This window comes from Copidosoma floridanum, unplaced genomic scaffold (assembly GCF_036245765.1).
Source record: "Copidosoma floridanum isolate Cflo_tuat_1 unplaced genomic scaffold, Cflo_Japanese_pri ptg000005l, whole genome shotgun sequence".
NCBI lineage: Eukaryota > Metazoa > Arthropoda > Insecta > Hymenoptera > Encyrtidae > Copidosoma > Copidosoma floridanum.
Window position 1 is genome coordinate 6,568,030 of NW_028321882.1, and position 26,492 is coordinate 6,594,521.

The 26,492-nt window shown below is 33.0% G+C and overlaps 1 protein-coding gene across 1 annotated transcript in view; it reads left to right on the plus strand.

The window, feature by feature from the left end:
• LOC106638276 (fatty acid synthase-like) overlaps positions 1–26,492 on the plus strand; it is a 1,454,996-nt gene that overhangs the window by 181,502 nt on the left and 1,247,002 nt on the right. The window contains exon 5 of the mRNA XM_089598131.1: positions 10,244–10,475. Coding sequence (XP_089454257.1) covers positions 10,244–10,475 — 232 coding nt within the window. The remainder of the gene's footprint in view (positions 1–10,243; positions 10,476–26,492) is intronic.

Consider the following 26,492-nt stretch of genomic DNA (forward strand, 5'->3'; position numbering starts at 1 on the left):
TTTCCATCACTACTGGGCTAAAAGACGAGACACAAATCTCGGAGTTTCGTCTAATTGGCCTTTTTTTGCTACATAAATGAAAAAACGGTAGTGCTACTTCCAACGTTGGTAGCCAAGTGGTGCACTTAATTAGGTGGCTTTATCTGGACTTGAACAAAAGCAAAAACATAGTCGTAATAAGTAAAACACAAATCTTAGAATTTTATGCCCCGAATAAAAAGTTACAGTGATTTTATAAAAAATACTGAATTTTAGCCAAAATCCCGTTATTAGCTATATTTACGTTCTAATTAAAACAGCTATAACTTTTGGATGGAGGCACAAAATTGAACCAAATTCTTTTTTTAATCGATAGGTCTTGATTCTAGCTTTTATTTAAGCCCAGTAAGAACACTCAAACTGTTGAAGGAGCTTAGCTGTACGTGTCAGAAAAAGATATAATTCTTCAAAAATTGATGAAAACTGACTTTTATAAAATTTCGTATAACTTTTGGCAAGTTCATCTTGTAGTTGGATCCCTTTGGATATTTGTAACTGATGTTGTGTACAGTAGAAATACCATGAAAAAATTTTCTTCCAACCAACCTTATTTTAAACAATTTTTTAAGTTGATCTGAGCAAGTTACGACAGAGTTACCCGTATACATACATATAGTAACTATGACATCGGTAGTTGTAGCTCGAGCTCAGAGGTCGGTATGTATACGTTCCAAGCGCTGGGCTCAGACAGCCCCCTTTCTAGACCTCTACAGTACAGCGTTTGTCTGAACTGTATGAGTGCAAAGTTCTGATAGCTGCAAGCAGACACCTGTACTGTATGCGTTCAGGGCATGTTTGTATTTTTTTAAGCCAGACCACTATACTCTCACGGTACAAATTTCTTTTTTGTGTGGAAAGTGAAGTTTGCTTGGCAATGCTAATCTGGAACAAAAATAATTTGTAGAATCTTTCAACTATTGCTAAATAATTATATGTACATTTAAATAGTTAATGTTAATATTATATATTAGGAAGTAAAAGTAACAACAATTTGTGTATTATTGTACATTTTCTATACTGGTGACCCTAAGGAATAATGCGTTGCAAATAAAAACAGTTACAACCTTATCACAAGTTGCTTTGTCATTAAAATTAGGCTTGAAAATTATACGAAGAAACTGAGCATTCTTAACGGTAGATAAAACAACTGCACTATTATTGACATCAAGAACAATAAAAAGTGTAAGAGCAAGAACAACAACAACAACAGCTCAGCTTATTATATTCGCACTACTCCTAGACCACTGGTTACAAGAAAAGTGCGCTGTTTAGGTCCTGAAACACTAAAAGTTGCTTTTCAAAAGCCCTTGGTCATCGCTTTTGAATTTTTTTTTAAAGTGAGACTTGACTTAGCTTCCTTGTTACGATTTTCGAGCTTTAAATACTCGAACTATTCCAGATCGTTATCCTGCTTACCACACTCATGATATTACCTACTTCATCGATGGCTGTACAGAATTTTCTAAAATTAATCTTGTAAAAGCTTAGTAACAAATTCTAACCACTAAAGAAGATACTTATAAGACTGCTATTATAACCTCATTTGGCCTTTTTGAATTTTCGTTCATGATGCTTGGTCTTTAAAATGCTGGTCAAACCTTTCAAAGGTTCATAGACGAATTCCTATATGAATGATTTTTGTTGTGTATGCATAGATAAAATTCTTATTTTTCCTTATTAAAATATGAAGCATGAGCTATATCTTAAAACCATCTATGTACGGCTTGCAAGATATGAAATGGTAATAAACTTAAAGAAATATAGTTTTCGAGCTTGGGAGATTAATTTTGTAGGTTACACGACATCTGTTGCTGGTATACAAATGCCGGAAAAATTCGCCCAAGCAACTATGGGCTATTCATTGCTGAAAACAGCTTAAAGCTTTCACCGTTACCTGGAAATATTAGATTTTTACCGCAAATGTATATCTCATGCCTCTGAATACGAAGCTTCACGGTATGACGCAATCAGCAAAACAAATTTAAAGGGTTCTCAACCAATCACTTAGACATCTGAATCAGAAAAAGCCTTTAAAATCTGCAAAAACCGTAATACTACTGTTTCACTTCTTGTTCATCCTTGGATTGGAGCATGACATGGTTTTTTAACAGATGCTTAAAATCATTATTTTGGAGCCTGTTTACAATAGCTTGTTGATAATGTTTGGCAACCCTCGGGATTCTTTTCTCAGAAGATGTCTTTGAAAGAAAGCTTTTGGTCTGCTTATTATCGTGAACTTCTAGCAGTCTATTCTGCAGTTTAGCATTTTTGGCATTTATTAAAAGAAAATTTTTTTAACCATTTATACAGATTACAAGCCGTTGATGTATGCTTTTTAACAAAAACCTGAAAAACTTCCACAAGTGAAGCTTAACCAACTGTCTTTTATAATGGAATATTTATCTGATGTTCAATATATAGAAGGTATTGACAATGTTGTAGCTGATGCTCATTCGCGAATCAAAGCTACTTCTCTACCACTTAGTTACAAGCTGTTATTTGAATTTCAGGCAGAATACACAGAACTCAAAAAAATAATCAACGAAAATTCTTCTTTCATATCCAACGAGTACCCATTTCTAAATTTTTATTACTTGTGTTCTGTAATACATCAACAGAAAAATCTGGGCCCTTTATCGTAGCTCAATTTTAGCGTTGTGTTTACAATCAGCTTTATACCTTAACCCATCCTCGAGCCAGCGCTTCACACACGTTAAGAAGCGGCTGTTTTAGCCTTCTATGAAAAATACTGCAGAAATTGGGCTTGTGCTTGCAATGAGTGTCAGCAATCATAAATTTTTCGTCATTTTCATATTCCTCTTAGATTATTCTAAACTCCAACTCAAAGATTCCCGCACATTCACATAGATTTAATTGATTCACTTTAACCTGCCGATTCTTTTAGATATTGTTTAACTATTATTCGAAATTGTTGTTCTTTTCAATTGTTGGATTTCTCCTTTTGATTTTTCTCAAACTATTGCTTTTAAATGAGGAGCTCAATTGACTTTTCATTTTCAAAGGATTTTGTAAAACTTTTTGAAATTGAGCATAAACTTACTGCAAGCCGGCATTATGCTTCAAATGTTTTGGTTGAATGTTTATATGGCCAATTAAAAGCTGCAATTATGGCTCATTTCCATATGAATTAAGCTCGTGCATTACCATTTGTACTTCTTGGAATCCGTTCGAGGAGAACATCAAGTCTACTTCAGCTAAAATTTTAGACGGACAAACTATTCACCAGCCTCATGAATTTTTTGTTGGAAGTCCCGAAAGAGTCTTAATCCAAAAAGCTTCCTTTCAAGCTTAAGAGAGTTCATGTCATGATTATGACTAGCAGTGCCATCAAGATATTGTCAACCTGTTATATTTATGTTAAACGAGTTGCTGAGTTACAGCCATGTATTTTTGAAGGCAGAACTGATTTTTAAAACTTTACAGCGACTGTACACCGGGCTTTATGAAATATTTCTTTGAGAATTCTTGGCAATCCAGTAAAATTTTTGACCGACCGTGTTAAGACAGATTTATTTTCCAAGATAAAGCTTTGATGTCCACTCCTGTTTCTGTTCATCCAACCACTCCTGTTACTACTTTTGATCATAAATATGTGCTTACAGTGCCCACATCAGTTCTTAAGCATACAATACGTTCAGGTAGAAAAGTAAGATTCAGAGATGTTTTGAATTTATAGCTAAACTCTCTGCTAACGGGGTTAGTGTAGTAAATAATGTAATCGAACATCGCAGTAAAATGTGAAATTAGTAATAAACAAATTTGTCGAGTCATTTGGCTGTTGCTTCACCAATCACCAATGCATTTTTATAATAAATGATAATATTGTAAAATAGGAAGTACAAGTTCTTACAATTGATTTAGTACAGCTCATTTCCTATCAATACAGTGCTGCTCAACAAATTGAGAGCGATGAAGTTACGGCGTGCGTATACACACTGCTGCTCAACAGATTCGGTAAGATGAGGTTACGAAATTTGTGAACACACTACCGCTTGACAAGTTAAGAACATGGAAGTTACGGCATGTGTGTATGCACTCCTGCAGTTATGGCGTACGCGCACGCACTATCGTTCAACAGGTTAAGGACAACAAAGTTACGACATGCTAATGCACTGCCACTTGACATATTAAGAACGACCAGGGGTTCTATTTATATAAGCGATATATCGCAAAATCGTATTAATTTATCAAAAATTTTACCCAAAAATGGTTACGCGCATGCGCATTCTATGAATTTTTGATAAATTAATGCGACTTTGCTATGTATCGCTTATATGGATAGAAGATATAGAACCCCAGGGTACGGTGTATGCATGTGCACTGCCACTGGATACATTGAGGACGACGAGGTTACTGCGTGCGCAAACGTACTACCACTCAACAGATTCTCGACGACAAGGTTACGGCATGCACGAACGCACTGCCACTTGACAGTTTAAGGACAAGGGGGTTACGGTATGCATGTGTGCACAGCTGCTTGTTGGATTCAGGATGATGAAGCTATGGTGTGTGCGAACGCACTGCCACTGGACAGATTGAGGATAACGAAAGAATGGCTTACATGAACGCACTGTGACAAACAGAATAAGGAAGTCAAGAATACTGTATGCACGTACGCACTGCTACTCATCAGGACCAGGAAGGTGATAATACTGTATGCGCGTACACACTGCCACTTAGCAATACCAGAAAGAAGACAATAGTGCATGTGAGCATACGCTGCTACTTGACAGGTTCAGGACAAAGAAGTTCTGGCATGAGCAAACGCACTACTGTAAAGTAAGAACTTGGATTAGAAAAGAAGTTGTAAGACGTAATTTAACAATAGACCGGCTATACCTAATGCCACCTAAGGACTCTGAGCGTTTAAAAAAAATTAATTTAAAATCAGGTGAGTAGAGTTAAATCTTTGAAAAGTTTGAGAACAGTTTATAACATACATAACAGTATGCTTAGATATACTGCTATTGCTTGAGGTTAAGTTAAACATGACTCTAAGATACATAAAATATTTAAACAAGCTTATACCACCTTACACAATCCGGAAGTCGAGGAGATGGCATGTGCAAAGACACTGCTACACTGCTGCTTAGCAGGACTAGAAAGACAAAGATACGGCGTACCCGTACGCACTGCCACTTGACAGGTTCAGGACTACGATGTTATGGCGTGCGCAAATGTACTGTTGCTCAATAGGTTAAGGACAACCAGGTTATTGCGTGTGCAAATGCATTGCCAAATATAACTAAAATAAGAATTAGAATTAACTTTATTTTAGCCAAGTGGTAAGCTTCATCTGGCGCTTTGAAATAAATGTAAATTCAACAATAATAGTAACAAAAGTTAAAATATTAAGTAACATTTGACAGTTCAGGTGACTTTATAGTAAAAATACACAATTAAATCAACAAGTAATGTATTTTTTCTAGTTAATTAAAACTCAATATGATAAACATGCTTTAAATACAAATGATTATAAGTCCTACTCTAGATTAATGCTGTTAATCAAGTACAGTATATTTATGATATAGTTTTGAGAAATAATGTTTATATAAAATACACAGCTGTTAAAAGCTTTAAATATAAAATCGAATTATAATAATAATAACAAGTTAACTAACATACAACCAAGTAAAGAACAAGATACAAATATGAATCGTAGCATTAACACACAACAATATTATGAAGTAAAGTTGGTGTAGTCGTACTTTGGAATAAACAACTTTATAATTTAATATAATCCGAATCGCAGTACAAAAATAATTTCAATACAATATTTAAAAAAAAGAAAAAAATTAAGACAAAAGCCCCAGTATCTCAAAAACAAATTGAGAAGTTGGTCAGGAATGTAACGCCTTGAATCAGTCAGTTAACTATTGAGCAGACTCCTAAAAAAAGTTTTTTTAAACCACAATGAAAAAAACTCGCTGAAATCATTGGACTCACATAAGTTTAGGAAATTGGTGGCCTTATTAAAGAAGAAGCATTAGTAGGCTTCAGTCTGGACATAAAGGAAACGAGACAATCGTGTACGTAGTTGAGTTAAATCTTGAATAGTGGTGTCGTGATCATTAAATGAAGAAAACTAAGAAGATAGGTACTGAGGACAGCCAAGGCAGTAGATTAAGAAAGCAAGTGAACTTAGAACGTGACACTATCCTATAACTAGATACATATGATAAAGGTATGGATACAGCTATGGCCCACAGTTTTTCACTGCAGTGGCAAATCAACTTATTTTCGCATGGATAGTTTTAACGCCAACTCTCCAAAGGCCCTCATAAATCTGTAAGCAATACATGGATTACCAAAACGCGAGTATACTGATTGATTTTATGATGTGTCACTACACTGTTGCGCAACCTTAATTCTAAAACGATTGCGATCACGTGAGTAGTGCATCAAACACCAAAATTGACAAAAAATGGTGCAAAAAATTAAATACGAGTGTATGCACAAATACGAAGAAAGACCGATTCTTAACTGTTTACTTTGACAAGGACAAAATAGTAAAAAAAATATACAAGACGTGTTCAGCGTTTTTCAACATTAAACAAATTAAGTAATACATAAATAATACAAATGAGATTGGTGCAGCAAATATAACTTAGGATAAATTTTGCAAATTGGTGTGATAAATATAACTTCGGATTAATTTTGCAAATTATATATTTAATTAGAGATAAGCAGTTTCATTTAAATAAAAAGTCCTAACTTACGGAAATAATAACGAAAGTATACGTGTGGATTGTCCAGCACAAGAAAGAGAGTCCTACGTCTTTATAAGCTTTCAATACTTACTTAGTTGTGAGCAAACGTTTCATCTTACAACTATAGGATGAGAAACGTTTCTCTTATTGTATAAAGGTATTTATTTTACACGTGTAAACAACATAAAAAATTATAAAACAAACCCAGTGATGCTTATATAACATCACTATCTTATTATAACGATAATCATAATGACTTTAATTAATTTTGATTGTTTAAAAAAAAAAAAACCAAACAAATTTCAAGTATACGTACAACGTACCTGTCAGATCAGAAAAAAATAAGCCTGTCAAATGAAGCTCTCATTTCTGCGCATCCTTAGTTGAAACAATATTATTTGGAAAAGTAGTGCTATGAGAAGCAGAAATGTATATAATTACTCTCAAAACTTGAAAAACAATACAATACTTTGACGTCAAGGACCAAATGTTCTAGCATCCAGTCAGGTAGTAAAACAACAAAAAAACTACAACAACTGTCGCCACCAAGGCACTGCTTAAGCTCTGCAGAAATACTAGCAGTCACATGGCTGGCGTGCGGATCACCAAAATGAGCTGATTCATCGCAACGTTGACCTCTCGGTACAAGCTTAGTAAAAGTAATCGTAGTCTTAGAACAAAAAAATAGAGGTCATACCACGGGCATTTAAAAATTTATAAACATTTTTGAGATGTATATAACTACAGTTTGATAACAAGTATTGTTGGTTACAACAATTGTAATGCATGGTTTTATTTTATCCTCTGTTTTTTAGGGGTCATTCACAAAAACATTACTGGCCCTAGATTAAAGCTAAGAACTCATATTTGTTATTTATTTATTTAAAAAAAAACAGTTGGACAAGTACTTACTCTGCAAGTCTAAAATATGAAAAATTACTGGCCATAAATAAAAGCTGTAATCCAAATGTAGAATGGAGTAAACGTTTACTCAAACGTTGGAAAAAAGTCAAAACATCAGGATCAGCTAAGAGTTTATTCTTCATGTAATTAGATACACGCCTTAATGAGCTTATCTTGTTTTACATGCTCAAATAGTGAATAGTAAAAACTATAAAATGATATGCCGTTTACGACGCGAGACATTTTTCTAATAATCTAGGCTATTAACAAATTACATCACACTGATTTTTTTAAGTCTTTTACCCCTTACTCCCCCTCTGCCCCAGCCTGTCACGCTGTTTATTATTAACCCTCCTTCCTTTTAATGAGTGAAATGAATGTGTTAACACTTTTGGCTAAAATAAGTGTAAAACCACGAAATCAAAATGTAGGTTCACTAGTTTAGGTCATTAACGAATGACGTCACACTGAGAAAGAGAAAAGGGGTTCTAATCACCGTGAGGAGTTGTAGCTGTGGGGGGGGAGGGTAGGGCTGGATTTATTTGTTACATCACGTGTAAATGACTTGTCTTTAAGAAAATATTTCTTGCTGTCAAGGAACGGTACGAATCATAAACAGAACCAATCAATAAGGAAAGTTCGATGTGATGTGGTGTGAACTTAAAGTACGATTGAAGGATCAAAATAAACCTTGCAGATGTGTTAGAACTATAACCTAATCTTTGAAACCCAAAACTGCTGTAAGAAAGAGACAATTTAAAAAATTTTTTCATACCGATAAGAGTAATGTCAACATTTTTTCTTTTAAATAGTTATATTTTGTACTTTTAAGTTACCTAACCTTATTTAACTGATTCATGTTGTTGTTGTTCACACGAATTGATATTCTAAATTACTTCGCTATAGTAGTAACAAGCCCTTGTTTTTTTAAGTTCAGTTATTTATCATTTTATATGTATAAAAATATATCTTGAATGCATCTCAAAAAAAATAAGCAAGTTAACGAAAGTACAAATATTAAAGCAGGAAGTTTAAAAATATTTGTTTAATGTAATGAAAATGGCCCTTAAAATATTAAAATTACTTAACTAACTGTCAACTTTACTTGACATATTATCTTATATCAATATTTTAATCTCTTCATTAAGATAATCGTAAAATATATTTTTTTTTGTTTAAGATACTTTACGATGTGCATTGCCCTTAGATAGTTAGGCAGTTATCTTATTGCATTTGTAAATTTTGTGGATTATACTTTGATTTAAAAAAATCTGTTATCTGGCACGTAAAAAAAATCACACAAGACAAAAAAAGTCTTACATATTTTATTTTAGAATATATGCTCAATTGATCCAGAAATAAGGGCGTTAATACTTTGAATTGTAGTAGAATAAGTGTTGCTTCTTTTAATAGAAGAGCTCTTTGAGCATGATACTCACAGTAGAAGCCCCTAAATATTGATACTTTTTCTCGAAGCGCAGTAGGTGTTACTTGTTTTAATGGAAGAGATTGCTAATTGTCATATTTTCAGCTGAAGCGTTATGAGTGTTAACACTTTTTGCTTGAAGCATAGTGACTGTTGCCAGTTTTAATTGGACTGTAGTGGATGTTAATACTAAACGTGTAGTCCATGTAAGTAATTTTTCTTATAGTTTGTTAGTAATTGTAGTTTTTGTTAATAGCCTAGAGAGTTAATATTCTGAATAAGAATGTAAAACTTGATATACGTATTGCTTGATGCACAACGAATGTTAATTCTATTTCTTGGAAATTAATTTTGACCATTGTAAGAATTGAATAAAAAAAATTTTTTTTTCTTTCGTGTTATGTTAGGTTATTTAATCCAGAAATATGTAACGTATCATCAAATTTGGCATGAGAATTTTATGAAAATTACCTTATTATGCATTAAGTCCTATCTTAAAACTTATAAATAGATTATGATCAACTCTGTCATTTTTTTCTATTTTCAGATACTAGATACCACAGAAAAGTAAGATGATAATTTCGTTAATCATTATGATATTTGTACATGTATGTGGTCACGATTTTGAACAGCTTGAATAGATTTTAATAACACTATATAACTTTTTTAGCATATTAGATGTGCTACAACTCATAAATAAGATTGAGAATAAGTAATTGTAATTTTTTAGTGTACTTCATAAGTTTAAAAAATAATATTTAATTTTAGCATAGTGCATATTACAACCTTTAATATGTAGGAACTTTTTGATAAGAAAACAGCATCTTATAAAATCAAAAAAAGTCATGTTGGTGTGTGAATAATACAGTTTTATAATCGCTATTTAATGTAGCTGTTATAACGCAAAAAAATTTATACTTATAGTTAAAGCTTATAAGAAAACGTCACTAAATAAAGGATAAAATTTTTTGCAGTGGCTTTTTAGTTGCTTTTGTAGCGTAGTGTGTCACTTTTGTTCATCAGTACTTTTTAAAGCAAAACTCAAATTAAAACTTTTTTATAAGCGTAGGCCATTTCAGTTTATGTATTTAATTTTAATAATTATAATAACTTACGAATAATATAACATACAAAAACTTTTTAGCAAAGTGGTTTCGGAATCATGGGCTCCAGTAAAGCGATGCTGCCAAATAGAATCTCGTTCTTCTTGGGCTTAAATGGATCAAGTATTAATATTGATAATGGAGATACAGGATCAGGCACAGCATTAGAAAAAGCATATATTGCCATAAAAAATGGACAGTGCGATGCTGCGATAGTTGCTGGGGCCTCTCAATGCCTTCACCCGCATGTTTCATATCAGTTAAAAAAATTAGGTGGGTATTTTTAATTATTATAGTGTATTTAATTTGAACTACTGAAATAATTTGATTTATAAACAAGACAATAAAATGAGTGTGGCTGCCTAATCTTCTACAATTCTCAATCTTGTTTACAGTATCATTACTGCTGTCACTTTTGTCAAAACCTTGAGCTATTATTAATAAAATTACATTTTTTCACAACTTTAGGTAACAAAATTTTGTAAAACTTTAAATAAAAATTAAACTTAACTTGCTGGAACCATCAACACTGTATCTTTTGTAACGGGAATGACAAAACTTTAGAAAAATTAAGTGGCGTGTCATGAAATTGTTGTTTGTTACGTAGTAAAACCTTTAACAAATATTAATTCACATTACTCTACTGTACTCTGCATTTAGAAGCAAAATTTAAAGTTAAAAGCAGTGTTCTCATTTATATTTTAAGATTATAGGTATCCCTTGTAAAAAAATTAGGATGCCCCTACTTTTTTTGTCTAGCAGAATTGTAACTTAAGGCTCATAATAAAGGGTGAAAAAAGACCTGTGTCTAAAAGAATTTTTTCCTTCAGTAGATACAAAACCAGTAGACAGTGGGTGCTTGGGTACCTAAGTACAAAGTTATACTTCTATAAAATTATATGGCAAACAATATAATTTTTAGTATAAAAATACCTTCTATAAAACAATATTGTGTAGGACGGTAGTGCAATTATCTTAGAAATAAGTGTATCTAAATTGATTGGGTATAATTTGTATTAATATTTTATGAGTTGACGACTATTAACAGCATACAATGGCACAATATCATAAAAATAACGCAGGCACACAAAAAAAAGCTATCTGAGTTTCAGACAAGATCTGTATACTTTTAGGTTTTTGGGTGCGCTGAATCCAAATCCAAGGTCAGATTTAGTCCATCACCTTAAGCTTTTCCCCTAGCTAGGGGTAAACCCTAGGTAATTGCGTAATCCACATTTACTCTCATGATCTCGAAGAACCAGGTAACAAGATGTACTCATCATTAATAATACTAGGAACGTAACCGTAAATTGGAAAAAATTCTTTATGAAAATAGATCCTGTCAATATAATTTCAACTATCTTGCATCTTTCTCTCTTTGTCTTCACCACTGTTCAATGTACAAAATGATAACTTTCTAATTAATATGGACCTGAAATCGGAAATTTGTATGAATAAAAATTGTAACTATTTATTCTCGGAAGATGGTTCCGTCTCTTTCTTTTTCTTTCTTGATCCTCTTTTAGCAAGGTCCAGCAGTAGTCAGCTAACATATTGATATCCCAACAGCCTTGATTTTTCCTCTCCACTTTTTTGATATCCTGATGAAACCTCTCTCTTTGCTCATGACTCAAATCTCCACAATTCTCTGGAAATTTATCTAAATGAGAATCAAGAAAATGAAGTTTGTAATTTATATGACACTTCAACTCACGGTAGTTTATGACAAGTCTTGCAACTGTGTTTTGGTAATCATGTCTCCTGTTATTCCCTATAAAATTTTTGGCAACTTCTTAAAAACTTTGCCAAGCAGATTTTTCAGGACCTATCGTTGTTGTAACAAATTGAGGATCCCTCAACATTTTGGGTGTGTGGGGTCCATTAAAAATCCCTTCTTTAAACTTGGCATCTGAAATTTGATAGAGTTTTTGACACAAATATTGAAAGCAATTTTCATTTTCATCAAGTGCCTTAACGAATTGTTTTATGAGTCCAAGTTTGATGTGAAGTGGGGGAATCAGGATTTCTGATGGTTTCACGAGTGGCTTAGCGATGATGTTGTGTGCTCTTGTCTGAAATGTCAGTCTTAAATCCCATTTTGATTTTTTAAAGTGGTTTTCGCGATCCTTACTATCCCATAAGCAGAGATAGCAGGATGTCTAATCGAATCCCGATTGTTGTCCCAAAATCACGGATAAGATTTTTAGATCACCACATACAAGTCTGTTGGTAAATAATGGTTTTTTTTGAAAAGTAATTTCAAGTTCATGTATTTCTCTTTCAACCGGGTTAAGTGAGCGATCAGCACCGGTACAAATACATTTTCATTACTGAGCAACACTGCTTTAAAGCTGTGGGTTGACGAGTCGATAAAGAGTCTCCAATCCTCAGACTTGTATATATCAGGCTTCAGTGTCATATTAAGTCACTTAAAGTTGTTACAGCAGACTAGCTTACCTTTCTTAGTCTGTTCTTTAACGAAGTAATTACGGAAATCCTTTTCTCCATCTCTGTAGATAGCTGATTTAACACCATGTTTCAGCATACCCCTCCTCTTTTGATCTGGAGGTAAATTTTTTCACTTAGAAACTTATAATATAAACTTTGTATTTCTATTAACGTTTCTTCATTTGTTTTATTTTTCTTAAAATTATTAATAAAAAAACGTTAAATAAGCTGAGCTCAAACTAAATACGTAGGCACAAAGCATACTATAAATGAAAATAATATAATTAACGATAATAATACTGCTGATAACAGTACCTCTATCAAGTAAGTAATAATGGAAGTCATAATGACATAAGTTGCAAGTAATAACTAGTATTACTTTTTTTGATATAAATCTTATTATATAAAATTATCAGACAATCACCAATTGGTATAAAGAATTCAATGCTAACCACCCACTATCGTAAAAAAAAGTTGCTTTTAACTTTGTCATCTGCGATTTGTTAGTATCACATAGGTCTTTCCACAGAAACATCATTAGTTATACAAGTTAGTCTCTGCTGCATAGCGATTGTTTTCCTACCTTTCATAACAAATACATCAAACATAAAATTTTAGATTTGTAAAAATATTGATTTAAAAAAAAATACCTAGTGACAAACATAAATCCTAAATACTTCCCACTAATATTGTTTCACAAAAAAAAGTAATAAAGAAATGTTTAATAGGACCTTATAGCATTCAAGTTTTGCGGTAATTTAAAAAGTTTCTAAGAAAAATTCAACAATTAGATCAATACAAAACTGGTACACTTGAGGATACTGAGGTCATATACAAGTTCTTTTGCAGAGACTCTCCGTTTAAGTGTATCAGATAGACGAAACGTGCTTTTATACATCGTATAAAGAAACACATTAATATTCAAAAAAAAGTTAATGGTTTTTGAATATATTTTAAAACTTAAAACACAACTTTGATTGAAAATCTGTTAAAATCTGCAATAAAAGGTCGAATCAAGAAAAAAGGAATTATAGCTGAAATGACCTACATGAATTTAACTTAGAATACTTTGAATAGAACGAAAGATGTTATTTTCTTCAGCCAAATTTATGCACCTTTCTGCTAAATGTTGTAATGTTGTAATGTTATACCTTTCGTTGAGTTATTGTCCTGTACTTATAAACGAAACTTCGATGTATACATTATAATTATATACTTTTATATTAATAATATTTAAATTTTATTTATAATTTCGTACATAATTTTTAAAATGATTTCTTATACTTATTAACAATTTTCAAATTTAGACATGTTCAAACGTATTTGTTTGCAATGTATTAGTTTTTAATTATTGACTAAGGAAAGAAAAAAGTGAAAAAGCTTATTTTTAAGTATTTATGGTGGCAGTTGTGCAGGTCTTCAGAGTTTTGAAGTCAATAGTTGTCTATTCTATATTTTTTTGTTTGCTTCCAATTTCTTTTATACGTTTAATTCAATGTATCCCGATAAGTTGGTTATCGCCTTTTAGCCCTGTGGTATTGAGATTAAGTTGGTCTTTTGTATTTTAAGCTCATTTCTTAAATTAACTTGGTACTGATTTTTCTACGGATCATAATAGGATTGTAAGGAGAATTAGATTAATGATATGGGATGAGAGGATTCTGTGGCTGTGATACCCTTTGTTTCACCGCATTAGTCAGATTCGCAGTAATTTTGTTTCATAAAGACAGCAGTTAGTTTGCAAAGAAAGATTCAAGTGACCCCTTGTAGATGAATGCACTATCTGTATCCTGAATGTTGCAGGTGTCCATTTATACCTGCTTCTGTAATTACTTTCAAGATATGTGGCATGTCAAAAAATAGTATGACGCCAGCACTGGCATTTCTGAATGCTAATGATGGGTCCAACGGGCATCTTCATGTGAAGATGACTGTTTTATTTAAAGTTTAATTATTTAATAGTTTTAAAATATAGTACTAAAGGAAGTTGTAGTTGGCTGACTAGGCAATTCGTCGAGGTTTTTGCTGCTGTTTACTTTGCTAGTTGCTAAGTTGGGTGATTTAGCACGTTCTCAGGTAGTATTTGACGTTGATCTCAGTGCAAGTGGGAGTTTTAATTTCTCTGGCAGTCCAAGCACTTAAAACCCATCTTGATCTACTCCAGAAATAAGAAAAATGATCACTTAACCCTAAAAAGTTGCATTATTATGTCTCTGTACAGTTTTTGTACTTAATCGTGAAAATGTCTACGTAGATTTACGCTGAGTTTACGTAGAATGAAAAACTTATAGTGTCGGTACTTACGTGAGAGTTAGTGACGAATAATAGCACCTCCTTATTCTTGAAATAAGTCACTTGGGGTGTTCAGAACTAATTACACTATATCCACAAATATTTAGCTGAGATCTCACAGCTAGGGTAAAGATAACCTAATTTGACAATAAAAAGTTAAGGACTTGTTTTTCTTTATCGTCTGTATTGTACATTCTTGTAGCTACCCCTCAAAATAACATACTATTTTGTTCAACGTAACATTTAGATTTAATTCAGATCATCCAGAATATGCTGATTTGATCCTGATCGAAGCACTGTCCAAAGCTGACTACCCATCTTGTCTTCAATCCACGTGGGCCTCATACCTCTATACACTGAATTAAATCTTGCTAATGACTGTTAAATTTTTCTATGAATCATAGCAGTTGGTGTAAAAGGTGCCACGAGAGAAAATAGGCTGATCAGCTCTATAAAAGATTTTTTTTGGATCTCCATGAATTAAAATTTACCATGTACATAAATTTCCTTGCTTATCATTACTTCACAGTCTTCTTGACTAATAGTATGTCTAGACTTTATGAACTATTTATGATTTTTAAGTTCTGCAAAAATATCCTACAGTAGGAGGTTCACGGTTTTATCAGCATTATATATGCTTAATTAAAGTAAATACGTATTCATTCACATGCCAGATTTAGATGTGACCATTAGTTACGTTTGTTGTGCAGGTGGTAATTCCAGATGTGTCTACGACTGAGATATGTAAAGTTGTAATAACGAGCGTCTTCGATTTTCAGTTATAAACTATAAGTAAGTGGCTAGTAATCGTCAAGGTTTAAAGAGCTTGAACGTAAATCAACATATTTATGGTTCTAAAATTAGAATTTAAGCTGAGTAGTTATGAATTGATGTACTCATACAACTTAAAATTCTGTTAACCTTTAGTAACATACAAAAAATTCCTAATCTATTCGCATGGTAAGTCTTGTGCTGTTTGTTGGCCTGAATCTCAACGTTATGATTATCTCATACTTCTAAAATCTTATTAGGGCCGGAAAAGTGATTTATAAAATTTTGTTTTTACCTGTCTTTAATTACTGTAGATAATCACCCTCCCTACGAAGCTGCTTGTTGGGATTTAGAACACAGTATTTCCAAGATTCTATTCATGATACGAAAAATTTAGTAATCGAAAATTTTTCCGTATTGCTTATCTTACGAACTAAGTTAACAATAAAGTCTCAATGAAATTGGTACAGTCTTTACTACTGTTGGCGTATTGCGTCAGATCATTATCTGTTGTGTGATGTAATTGTTGTTAGATTGGGAGTAAGAAGCTATCGCTTGTATCTTTTCGATTTTTAAGCCTTTAGCAACTAACTCCTAGTATCAAAGTAGTTCAGAAATTTTTTCATTGATAAGTTAGTATCACCTTAGTGGCCTTAAAAAAACGAACGAAATGCCTTATAAAAACATCAGAAATCGTTGCAGATTTTGCATTTAATAACTATTCAGTTATGCAGAATTTTTACAGTTGGCCCTACATAGTTGAGATGTATTTGCTTTTGTTCTTTGTCCCAGGTTGGTATCCAACGATATCTAAGTAAACTTTCTTAAATACTATTCTAGAGGTATCTGTTATTAGTATGGATTGCTTAAATTGTAGTCTAACTAACCTTTTTCCTTGCCATTCTAGGTACTGTTGGATCTGACAATAGATATGATATTTTCTACCTTTCTAGTAGAATTTTTGTAGATTCTAGTCTCTGTGTCTTTGACAAGGAGACTTCTGCATTTTGCAAGATATTAAATTTTTATCTTTGCTTTTAACGTTCTAAAAAGTGCTCTTGCAATGATTTTTGTGTTTTTTAATTTTTTTAAGCTGGATCTCTTACTCAGTAAACATCTTATTGTCCTCAATTACCTTTCTTGCACCTTAATTACACGGTGATTTAATGGTGGTCATAAAATACACAATGTTATCTGACTTATGATCAAAATATTCTTTAAGTCGTTTTATTGCAAGTATTGAATTACTTTTGTCCATCATGTTTATTGAATTAAGCTTACAAGTCTGTACTAAATACTTTGATTCTCTTCTCAGTCACTTCGTTCTTCCCCGAGGCTCTATATTCATAGGATGTTTTATGGATCTACTTTTTTTTTAAGCCTTTACTTCTTTGTAGTTCTTGCGAGGACGCATAGGACACGAACGAGAACGCATAGGAGAGAAAAATTAGCACTGCGTGAAGAACTGCTAACATTTCTTTTTCTATTCATTGTCATACAAATTGGGGTCTGTTGGCATGCGAAATGTATACGCGATAGGAAAATCACTACCACTCTTACTTTGCAATAAGATATCTATAACATAGCAAAACGTATCTGCTGGTATGAAAAAAATCTCGTTTTTTACTTGGTAACTCCCGTATAAATGTTTGGTTAGTGTTTAATTACGAAAGTTTAATCAGTGGTTTTGCTATTTTAGCTAACCTTAGTACAAATCAGCTATAGTATCCTTCAGATCAAAAAATTTTTTAACCATTTCCAATATTTGTTGGTTCTAGGTATATTTCTACTGCATTCATTTTCTTTGAAATTAAGCTGAGTCCATTTCCAGTACTAACGTATCCTAAATATTTTCTTTTTTTTTAATCAGGATGCATTAAGTTTATTCTATCTTTAAATAGGTTTTTTTTTAGTTGGTTAATAGATTGGATAAATGATTTGTCATGATTCTCTAGGGTAACAATGTTGTCCATGTACACAAAGACTCCAACGATAATTATTTTTACAAGTATTTTAGTCATAGCTGGCTGACATTCTATGACTGCATTTTGTAATTCCAATGTCATTCTTAAAAATTAATAATCTTAATTTACAGTAAGAAAAGATGTCTTATGCGCATTATCTAGTTGCATCAAGAATCCATACAACCCCGGCTTATAATCGATCGCATGTTAAATTCCAAATGCCCAACTTGGTTTAATGCGTTGGTTATATTTGAAAGTGCTAATCTCATAGGTATCGTCTTCTTGTTTAGAGTTCTGAAATCAAAGGCTATGCACTACTTAGTTGTCCTATCGGAACTTTCCTTTGGCACAATTCAAAGATGAGTCTTAAAGCCAGATTAAGATGACCTAGTAGTTGTTTCTTCTAGTAAGTTTTGTACTTGGCGTTTGACTCTGGTCTTTTATGCGTCGGGTAGTTGATACTGCTTCGTAGCTATGGGCATGTCATTAGTAGTATGTATAAGATGTGAAGCAACGCTTTTAGTATTAACTTGATTTTTTTCACTATAAGAGCAGTTATAATTATGGTTAAGTAGTCTGTTAGCTAGATCTATTCCATTTTTTTGTAAATAAGTTAAGCTAATGATTTCTTTTAATTGGCAGATCTCATTTTCTTTGAATTTCACATTTTTGTTACTAATGCTATCGCTGTCGTCATGATTCTTACGTTTTTGATTAAAAAAAGCATTAACTATTTTCTATTGTTCCAGGTATGCTTCATTCTTTAAAGATTTTACAAACGGTACCCTAATATGTCACCCTTTTTCTAAGGCTAAGGGAAGCGTCAGCTACAAAACAAAGCTAGACAATGAAGTGATTATTGAACCGTTTGACTTCTCATTCAGATTTGTTTTAATTAGTATCAGATTCACTAAGACAATTTTTGGTATTATTTGGAATTTAGTCTTTAGAGTTTTGAAGTCAATAGTTGTCTATTCTATACTTTTTTGTTTGCTTCCAATTTCTTTTATACGTTTAATTCAATTTTTTTGACTGTACAGTTTTTATAATTATAGCTTTTCTACCACACTAATTTTTAAACTTGTGTCTATTGAAATCGAAATTTTTGGCTTATATATGTTTAATTACAACAGCTCTTCTTTGGTTTTGTTAATAATAACTTTATAGATGTTAGTTAAACACGGTTTAATACGGTTTTTCTTTCCGAGAACTTAAGCAGTTTATATTCACGATCTATTTCACATTTTTATTCTTTAAGAAAATTTACCTCTAGTATTGCGTTGTTTGGTATTGGTAATATTTTACTGACCACATTAAACATCACTTTAAGCTTAAAGAGTATAACGTCTATAGTTTCATGAGATATTTCATCATTCTCTCGTTGGTAATTTCATGGAGTTTTATGGGTGTGGTAGTGTCAATATTAGTATGAAAAGCTAAACTGCTGACTGTGATTTTGTTTTTGTGCTCACTGGAGTCTATCATAAAATTAACTCGATCGCTCTTGAAAGAAATATATATATAAAGTACATACCAATGGTTGACAGTATGTTTTAATGCATTCACTCAGCTGTCATGTAGGTAGAGTTTAAGTGAATTTGGTTGCTCAATACTATAGTTATTTTTTTAATTCATCGCTTGTTGTTAAGTTGTCTTCTTCTAATAGTAGACAAAAAAAGCGTAGCAGTGTCAAGGTTTATCTATTAAAGGAGTCTTGAGCTACATAATTTGACACATCATTCAGTTCAATAGATATTTGTTGCTTTGATGGCCCAATTTTATGCGAAAAGTGCTAGTAGTCAAAGTAATTGTTAATTTAGAGCAATTGATGTCTGTGCAACTTCAGTTGTCACAAATTTAAAAATTAGTACTGTATTGATCTGTATTATGACTAGTCTTTCTACATAGTTTGCAATTTTTTTTTTCAAGGCCCACATAAGGAGCAATTAACAGTGGGATGCTCTACTATATTGTATAACTAATAAGTTGGATTGTTTCTTTAAGATTGCCAGCTTGTAAAAGATTTTTGGGACTTAATTTACGTTCAACTGTCACTATTGTTGCTACATTTTTGCTTTGTTTTTTAAAACTACAGTAGGCTGTTTTGTAAAGTCAACTATGTCCTTCGGAATGTTTACCAGACTCACGAGTCCGGCCTTAATTCTAATGTAACGTTTTTTATCTTCTTCTTGCTTCATTTCTATCTAATAATTTATAAGAGTTCTCTGTACGTATATAACTTTTCTGCTTTAATTGTCATTGCAACTTTGTAACCTTATTTCCTTATATTCGCAAGAGGCAGTTTCATTTTAATTGTGGGCTTTGGTCTATTTTTACAGCGTTTGACTATACTTTAAAAAAGGATATTCTTAATAGCCTTAGTTACATTATGATTATCATTAAGTCTTTTAGCCTTCAGAATTCTTTTTTTCTGGGTGCAAATTCTGTCAGCATAAGGTATGACAGCTTTGCAGTCTAACTGAAACTCATTTTTAATATCTTCCTGTGATTGGTGAACAATTTTTTCTAAGGCATAAGTCGTGTGAATAATGTTATTTAACTCGTCAATGTCTTTGAGCGTCTAGCCATAAATGGCTGCTCTCGATTTCCACAGTTAACCTACTTCTTATTTGCCTGCTAAAGTATGGTAAATCAGCTTCGTTAATCATTGATTGCCTCTGCTCCATTAAAGCCCATCAGAAAAAGCTAAACGGTACTTTTTATCTGTCGAATTGTAACACAATTCTTAAGCCATCTATCAGAGTGATCGTTAGAGCTGCCATGTTTATTGATAATGGATGAGCGGGTCTGTCTCTGGGTATTTTACGTAGTGAGAAATCGTTCTATAAATATTTTTGTATAAGTTAGTTATAAAAATTCTTACCACTGGATGATCCATTATTTCTCAAAAGTGGTTGTTGCAACACCATGACCTCACAACGAGCTTCCACCACCTAGATAAGAGCTTTCCATGGTTAGCTAAGATGAAGCATGTGGGGTGGGGGGGGGGCATAGCCCCACCACAGATAGATTTTCCAGCCTGTTTGATGCATAAAAAAAGGGCTCTAGTACTTTTTAGTTACTACAAAGGTAAGATTTTTCTTTCTCTTAGTGCAGAAACTCTTTTTATATCTTATGACCATAGTTTTCTCTAATAGAAAGAGTCAAACTAGTCGTAGGACAAAAGACGATTGGAGGTGGTAAATCACGTTTTAGCACAAAAAATTGTATCGATAACATATTCAGGACAGCGTTAATTAAAGCAAGTATGATCGTGTATTGTGCGTGTACGTTTCAATTCATAATTAGATTTTCAGAATCTGTAATCTGAATCTGTATGTTATAGTAGTTCGTGTGAATAAGTTGCTCTTAAACTGTATGAATAGACAAGACTTATAATTAATTATTGGTTAATAAGAAGAGTTTTGAAATTTTAAGCAAGTTTAAAGATTAGTGAGCAAGTGTATTGCCAAATAAAAATGCTGTAAGTATAGAAAATTATCTAAGAATTGCGGTGTCTAATAAATACCATGGACAAATAATTCGAAATTTTATTACAGTGTACTTAATAATATTAAAAATAACATACTAGTTTCTTAAAAAATCAGATGAGCGGTCTTTTTCATCGATTACCACGTCTATTTTTTACATGGTTGGCCTATTATGTCTCTGTTTATAAGTTCAACTTCATTTACAAGTATAAGACATTACTATTGTTGGTTGGTTATTCAACCAACTACTTCATGTTGGTTTATCTGTGACTCTGAAGACAACATAACGTATGAAAAAAAAGGCATACAACAAATATATTTGTATCTCACAAATAGCATTAAAAAATTGTTGATTTTGAACTATTGTAGGTTGTTAGGTAATAAATATATCTTTCTTTATATCGTTATTACAAAATTGGCGGTAGACATTTTGTGTGAACCTGTAAACCGACAACCATAACCTGTACTATGTAAAGTTTATCATTAAAAATTTTTTAAATTTTGTTCTATAAGCTGCAATGTTTATGAAATCACCCAAAAAGGTTTTAAAATCTTAGTTTCAATTAGAAATTTTCTAGAAAGTTCTAGCCTCATAATTACGGATGGCTATAAGAACCCAATTGAAAACGATTTTTTGTGCTTGTGCACGTTATTTTATTCTATTAACCTATCTAAAATAATGCATAATGGTGTGCTACGAATTAATAATCAACTTTTCCAAGTTTTAGCTTACTAGCCCAGTTTTTGGTTTTGCATGAACTACCTTACAAGGCAAAGTTGTGGAGGAAGCACAAAGTGAGAGCTCTCACCAAGCGAGTTGAAAAAAGGAAGACCCCTACTTTGAGCTTTAATTGAAGCTCCATCTACTTCTCACAACTGTCATGTAACATATGATGGAACTATAGAAAGCTTAAAATTCTTTATTGTGTATCTATGAGTATGGCAATATTTTGATCATATCGTGTGATCTTCTTCAGGCCTAGTAAACGCTTACAGCTAAGATATAAGTTCCTTAAGGTAATTGATTTAGAGCTTGAATCTTGTCTACTTTTAATTTTCACCTAATTCATTTTAAAGAACTGAAGAGGATCGTGCAATGTGATCAAAATATTACAATTCTCATAGATACACAATAAAAAATTAGGGCAGCATTGCTTTGAGTTCAACTACGTATTCATTGATTAGTCACCCATATTGCTGTAGTTTAAGGCATTATCGATTAATGTTTTAATTAGATCGCCATACTGGACGCTTTATTAGACGTAGTTCTTAAACTGTGATTTGGTAAATTAGATTTATTGTCGTCATTGTCGTCGTCAATCAGTAATATAATAGTAATTTTTAACTTGAGCGTTTCTGACACTCTCTTCCGGGATGTCTGCCTTACAAAGTGCCACAGCAAACTAATCACACCCCACTGAAATATATTTTTTGCTGTCCCTTAAAGCATTGTTTACGAGATCAACAATGTTTGACTGTGGTATGTAGAAGCCACCTATAATAATGGTATATTTATTGCTCCACTCAAAGTTACCAGTAGCTCGCAATTTCCGTACAGTAACTGCAACTTTTCAACGAAACTTTTTCGATGCCTTTTGATGAACTGAGCATCCTGACTTTCCGTCTTTTTATACTTCTCGTCATCCTCATTGACGTCGTCGTTTGAGGGACCGTTATCTTGTGATGCCTTGGCATTTTTTGTGATCGTATCAGCATGTCATTTTCTTTCCCTATCTTATTTATAAAGGGGTGAGCATCACTGTCATTTTTTTTGCTTATTTTACCAACTTTTTCTGCATCGAGCCCACTCATTGTTGTACCTGGTATTTGCACAGATGTTAGACCATAGTTGAAAAATGCACTCTGCAAGCGGTCCACACTTTTTTGAGACAAAACAATCATTTTTTTGGCTACTCTATCGTTATTACAGCATCAACAGCACCATTTCGGAAAGCGGATTCTACAAAGTAGGTAAGAACCCTTCTCTTTATTATACAATAGTTATTAACGTAACAAGTGCGGAAAAGACGATATCCCGCATGAGTTGTGATTGACTCGCATGAGTGGCTGGAGTTGACGGGAACTTGTGCCAGTTAAGCACACGAATGGATAGCACGGCACGAGTTACCGTCACCAGCAACGAGTGCGAGTCTGTCACATGAGTATGGGAAATCGTCCCACATGAGTTGCGTACAAGTTTTTTCGCAATAAGTGTACGGAAAATAGGTGTTTTCCGCACTAATATAAGTGTGGAAAATTAATTTTCTCACATAGTGAGCGGAAAAAGTGTGTGGCAAAGGTTTTTCCGCACTTTATGTGGAAAAGGTGTGCGACAAAAATCTTTTCCACGTTTCTTTTCTACACACCTTTTCCGCATACTATGTGGAAAAATTGATTTTCCACACTTATATCAGTGCGAAAAACACCTATTTTCCGCATACTTATTGTGAAATAGTAGTTTTCCTACGAGTTTGAAAAGTCTTTGTTTGCAAACCGAGAGGTTTGCGGCCCGAGCCAAAGGCGAGGTCTGTAACGAGGTTCGTAAAGGAGACTTTTTGAACGAGTATCGGAAAACTGCTTTTTTGCCCGAGGAAGTACCAGCCTCCCAAAACCACCCGAGGGCGGAAAAAACTTGTACGCAACTTGTGCGGGACGATTTCCCGCACTCGTGAGCTGGACTCGCACTCGTGGCCAATGACGGTAATTAGTGCCGTGCGATCACAGTCGTGCTATGCACTCGTGTGCTCAACTGGCACTCGTTCCCATTAACTCTGGTAACTCATACGAGTCAATCACAATTCGTGCGGGGGATCGTCTTCTTCGCACTTGTTACGTAAATAACTATTTTCTTCGTTAACGAATAAATTTTTGCAGTTGCGAGCTTTTTAGGAACTGGTGCTATAATGGCCTTTGTTGTTCAAAGTCAAAATAATAAAGATTTTTCATAGTCACGATGTGTTCTTCACTGAACAGGAAACGTGACATTGACGTTTTTAAAACGATACAATTGGAATTTAGTTTTCCGTGTCACTTCCTTTTGTTTGTTTTTTATTTACATAAACGTACAGATACTTATCATATGACTAAGTACAAACTTTAAATCAACAATTGACTGGTGTGTTTTCATTAAAAATTTAAGAAAAAGTAATCACATGATTACAAAAGTAGCGTCCTAGTACGCTTTTTGCAAAAACTTAGAATTATTTTCACACATTTTTTTCAAAAGACGATGTACTTGTAAGCAGTCTTGTGGATTCTCAAAGATGACAATGTATTACGAGTTGAGCAATACATCACTCTAACCTTTATCTTAATAAAATTGATTTTGATTGATGAAAATTATGTTTGAATTTTTATGATGCCTACCTTTGATGAATACTGATAAATACAAAGACTTATTTTGACACATTTTTTTTTCAAAAGACGATGTACTTGTACGTAGTCTTGTAGATTCTCAAAGATTACAATGTATTACGAGTTGAGCAATACATCACTCTAACAATTATCTTAATAAAATTAATTTTGATTGATGAAAATTATGTTTGAATTTTTATGATGCCTACCTTTGATGAATACTGATAAATACAAAGACTACTGGATGATGCCCACATTTAACTATCAATAATGACCAGTTTTGGTCTATGGTAACCTACTTAATTGCTATTGTGTAGTTATCTCTAGTGAAACTTGAAATTTCTCCCAAGATCTTGGTAACCAGACTACTACTAACCGTAAAAAAATTATCCCCTCGAAACAAGTACCGATAATACGGTTAAACTGTTTCCATAATTGTCTGAAAAATATGGTCTTGCTGCGACTCGTAGGAACACTGAGTCTTCACGTCCACAGATCTTGCCATCGTTCTTGTATGTTGACAAACTTAACTCTGGTGAAAGGCTTAGCAACCGTGGTCGGGGCCTTCGTTGATTGCTTGCATGACTACAGGCACTTTATCAAGGCTAGGCGGCTCGTGCTACCAATCAGCTCGTTTTGTTAGGGCTAATTGTTAATTAGGCTTTTTTGCAACCATCGCCACCACTGCCACTGCAACTTCCGTCGTTCATGGATGGCTCATGCGATCAATCAGCTTGTTATGTCACGTCAATTGAAGCACCGATTGCAAGTGGTTATTATTAACTTATTAAAAAACTTTCTTTTCGTCCATGGTACTCTTAAGGCTTAAGACACACAAGTAACTAGCACTGAAATGTCTTTTTTTTTTGGATAAAAGATTCGTCGTACAGGATATTCTAATATAAAATGAAAAATGGGCTTACACAAGTGAAAAGTAGTTAAATATATTTTTACCTTCTTAAGGATGACTCTTTTTTTTTATGGTCTAAGATTTGTAGTAAAAAATGTGCTGCTATCACTTTTTCTGTAAAATCTATTGTATCTTATTAAACGTCCATTAAACACTCGTATGAATTCAAGGTAATTGATCGTATTTTTAACTTCTATAAATATGCTACGTTTTGGCTCTGAAATAGACCGATTTTCTTAATTTAATCAACTATTTCTTACCACTGTATCCATTTTCTTTCGTATTCAAAAATGTATTTGGAAAAACGTATTTTTGCTTATTTTTCACATGATTCTTCTATAAGCCGTTTTTGACAATTATAATTGTCATTCCTAGAACAAGTCGATAAAGCATTTGATTTAAATAAATCTTGTCGTTAAATTTTCGATGTTTTGGCTGTGAGATGAAAGTTGATTAAACCAACAACTTTGCCGTACCTTGACCAGATAAGGGCTCTTTCCTAACCCCTAAATTATTTTCTTTTTCTGAGGTATTGTCGTGACAGGACTTGTTTAAAGTATGGTCTGAACAGTTCTGTTTTAATGTTATTTGTGAGTCTCTTAGAATTCAGCTCATGAGCTTTATTTTTTTTTTTTTAGTCAAGTGAAAATACTAATTTAAATAACATGCATGATTTTGATTAATTTTTAATTTGTGATTCTTTTATAAAAACAATTTAAAACAAGTATTCTCTTAGATGCAATCCATTCAGATAATTTTACAAATTTTTAAATTCATGACATTACTGATGAAAAACTTATTTCTATCACTGACTGTTGTTACTGCTGCGTTGAAGTTCCCTAATGTTTTGTGCAGTAACTAACAGTGATTACTTATATCACGAAAATGAGTTCATGGCTTGTAACGGGTTGCGGTTTCTGTTTTCTGTGCTATCACTGAAACTACTTTCAGTGGTCCTCTTTCATTGTACTTTGCTCGTTAGCATAGTCTAACGTTACTGATACTTTCGAAATGCACCCGACTTGCCTTAGCCAACACGTTATGCCTTATGTGTGTAAGG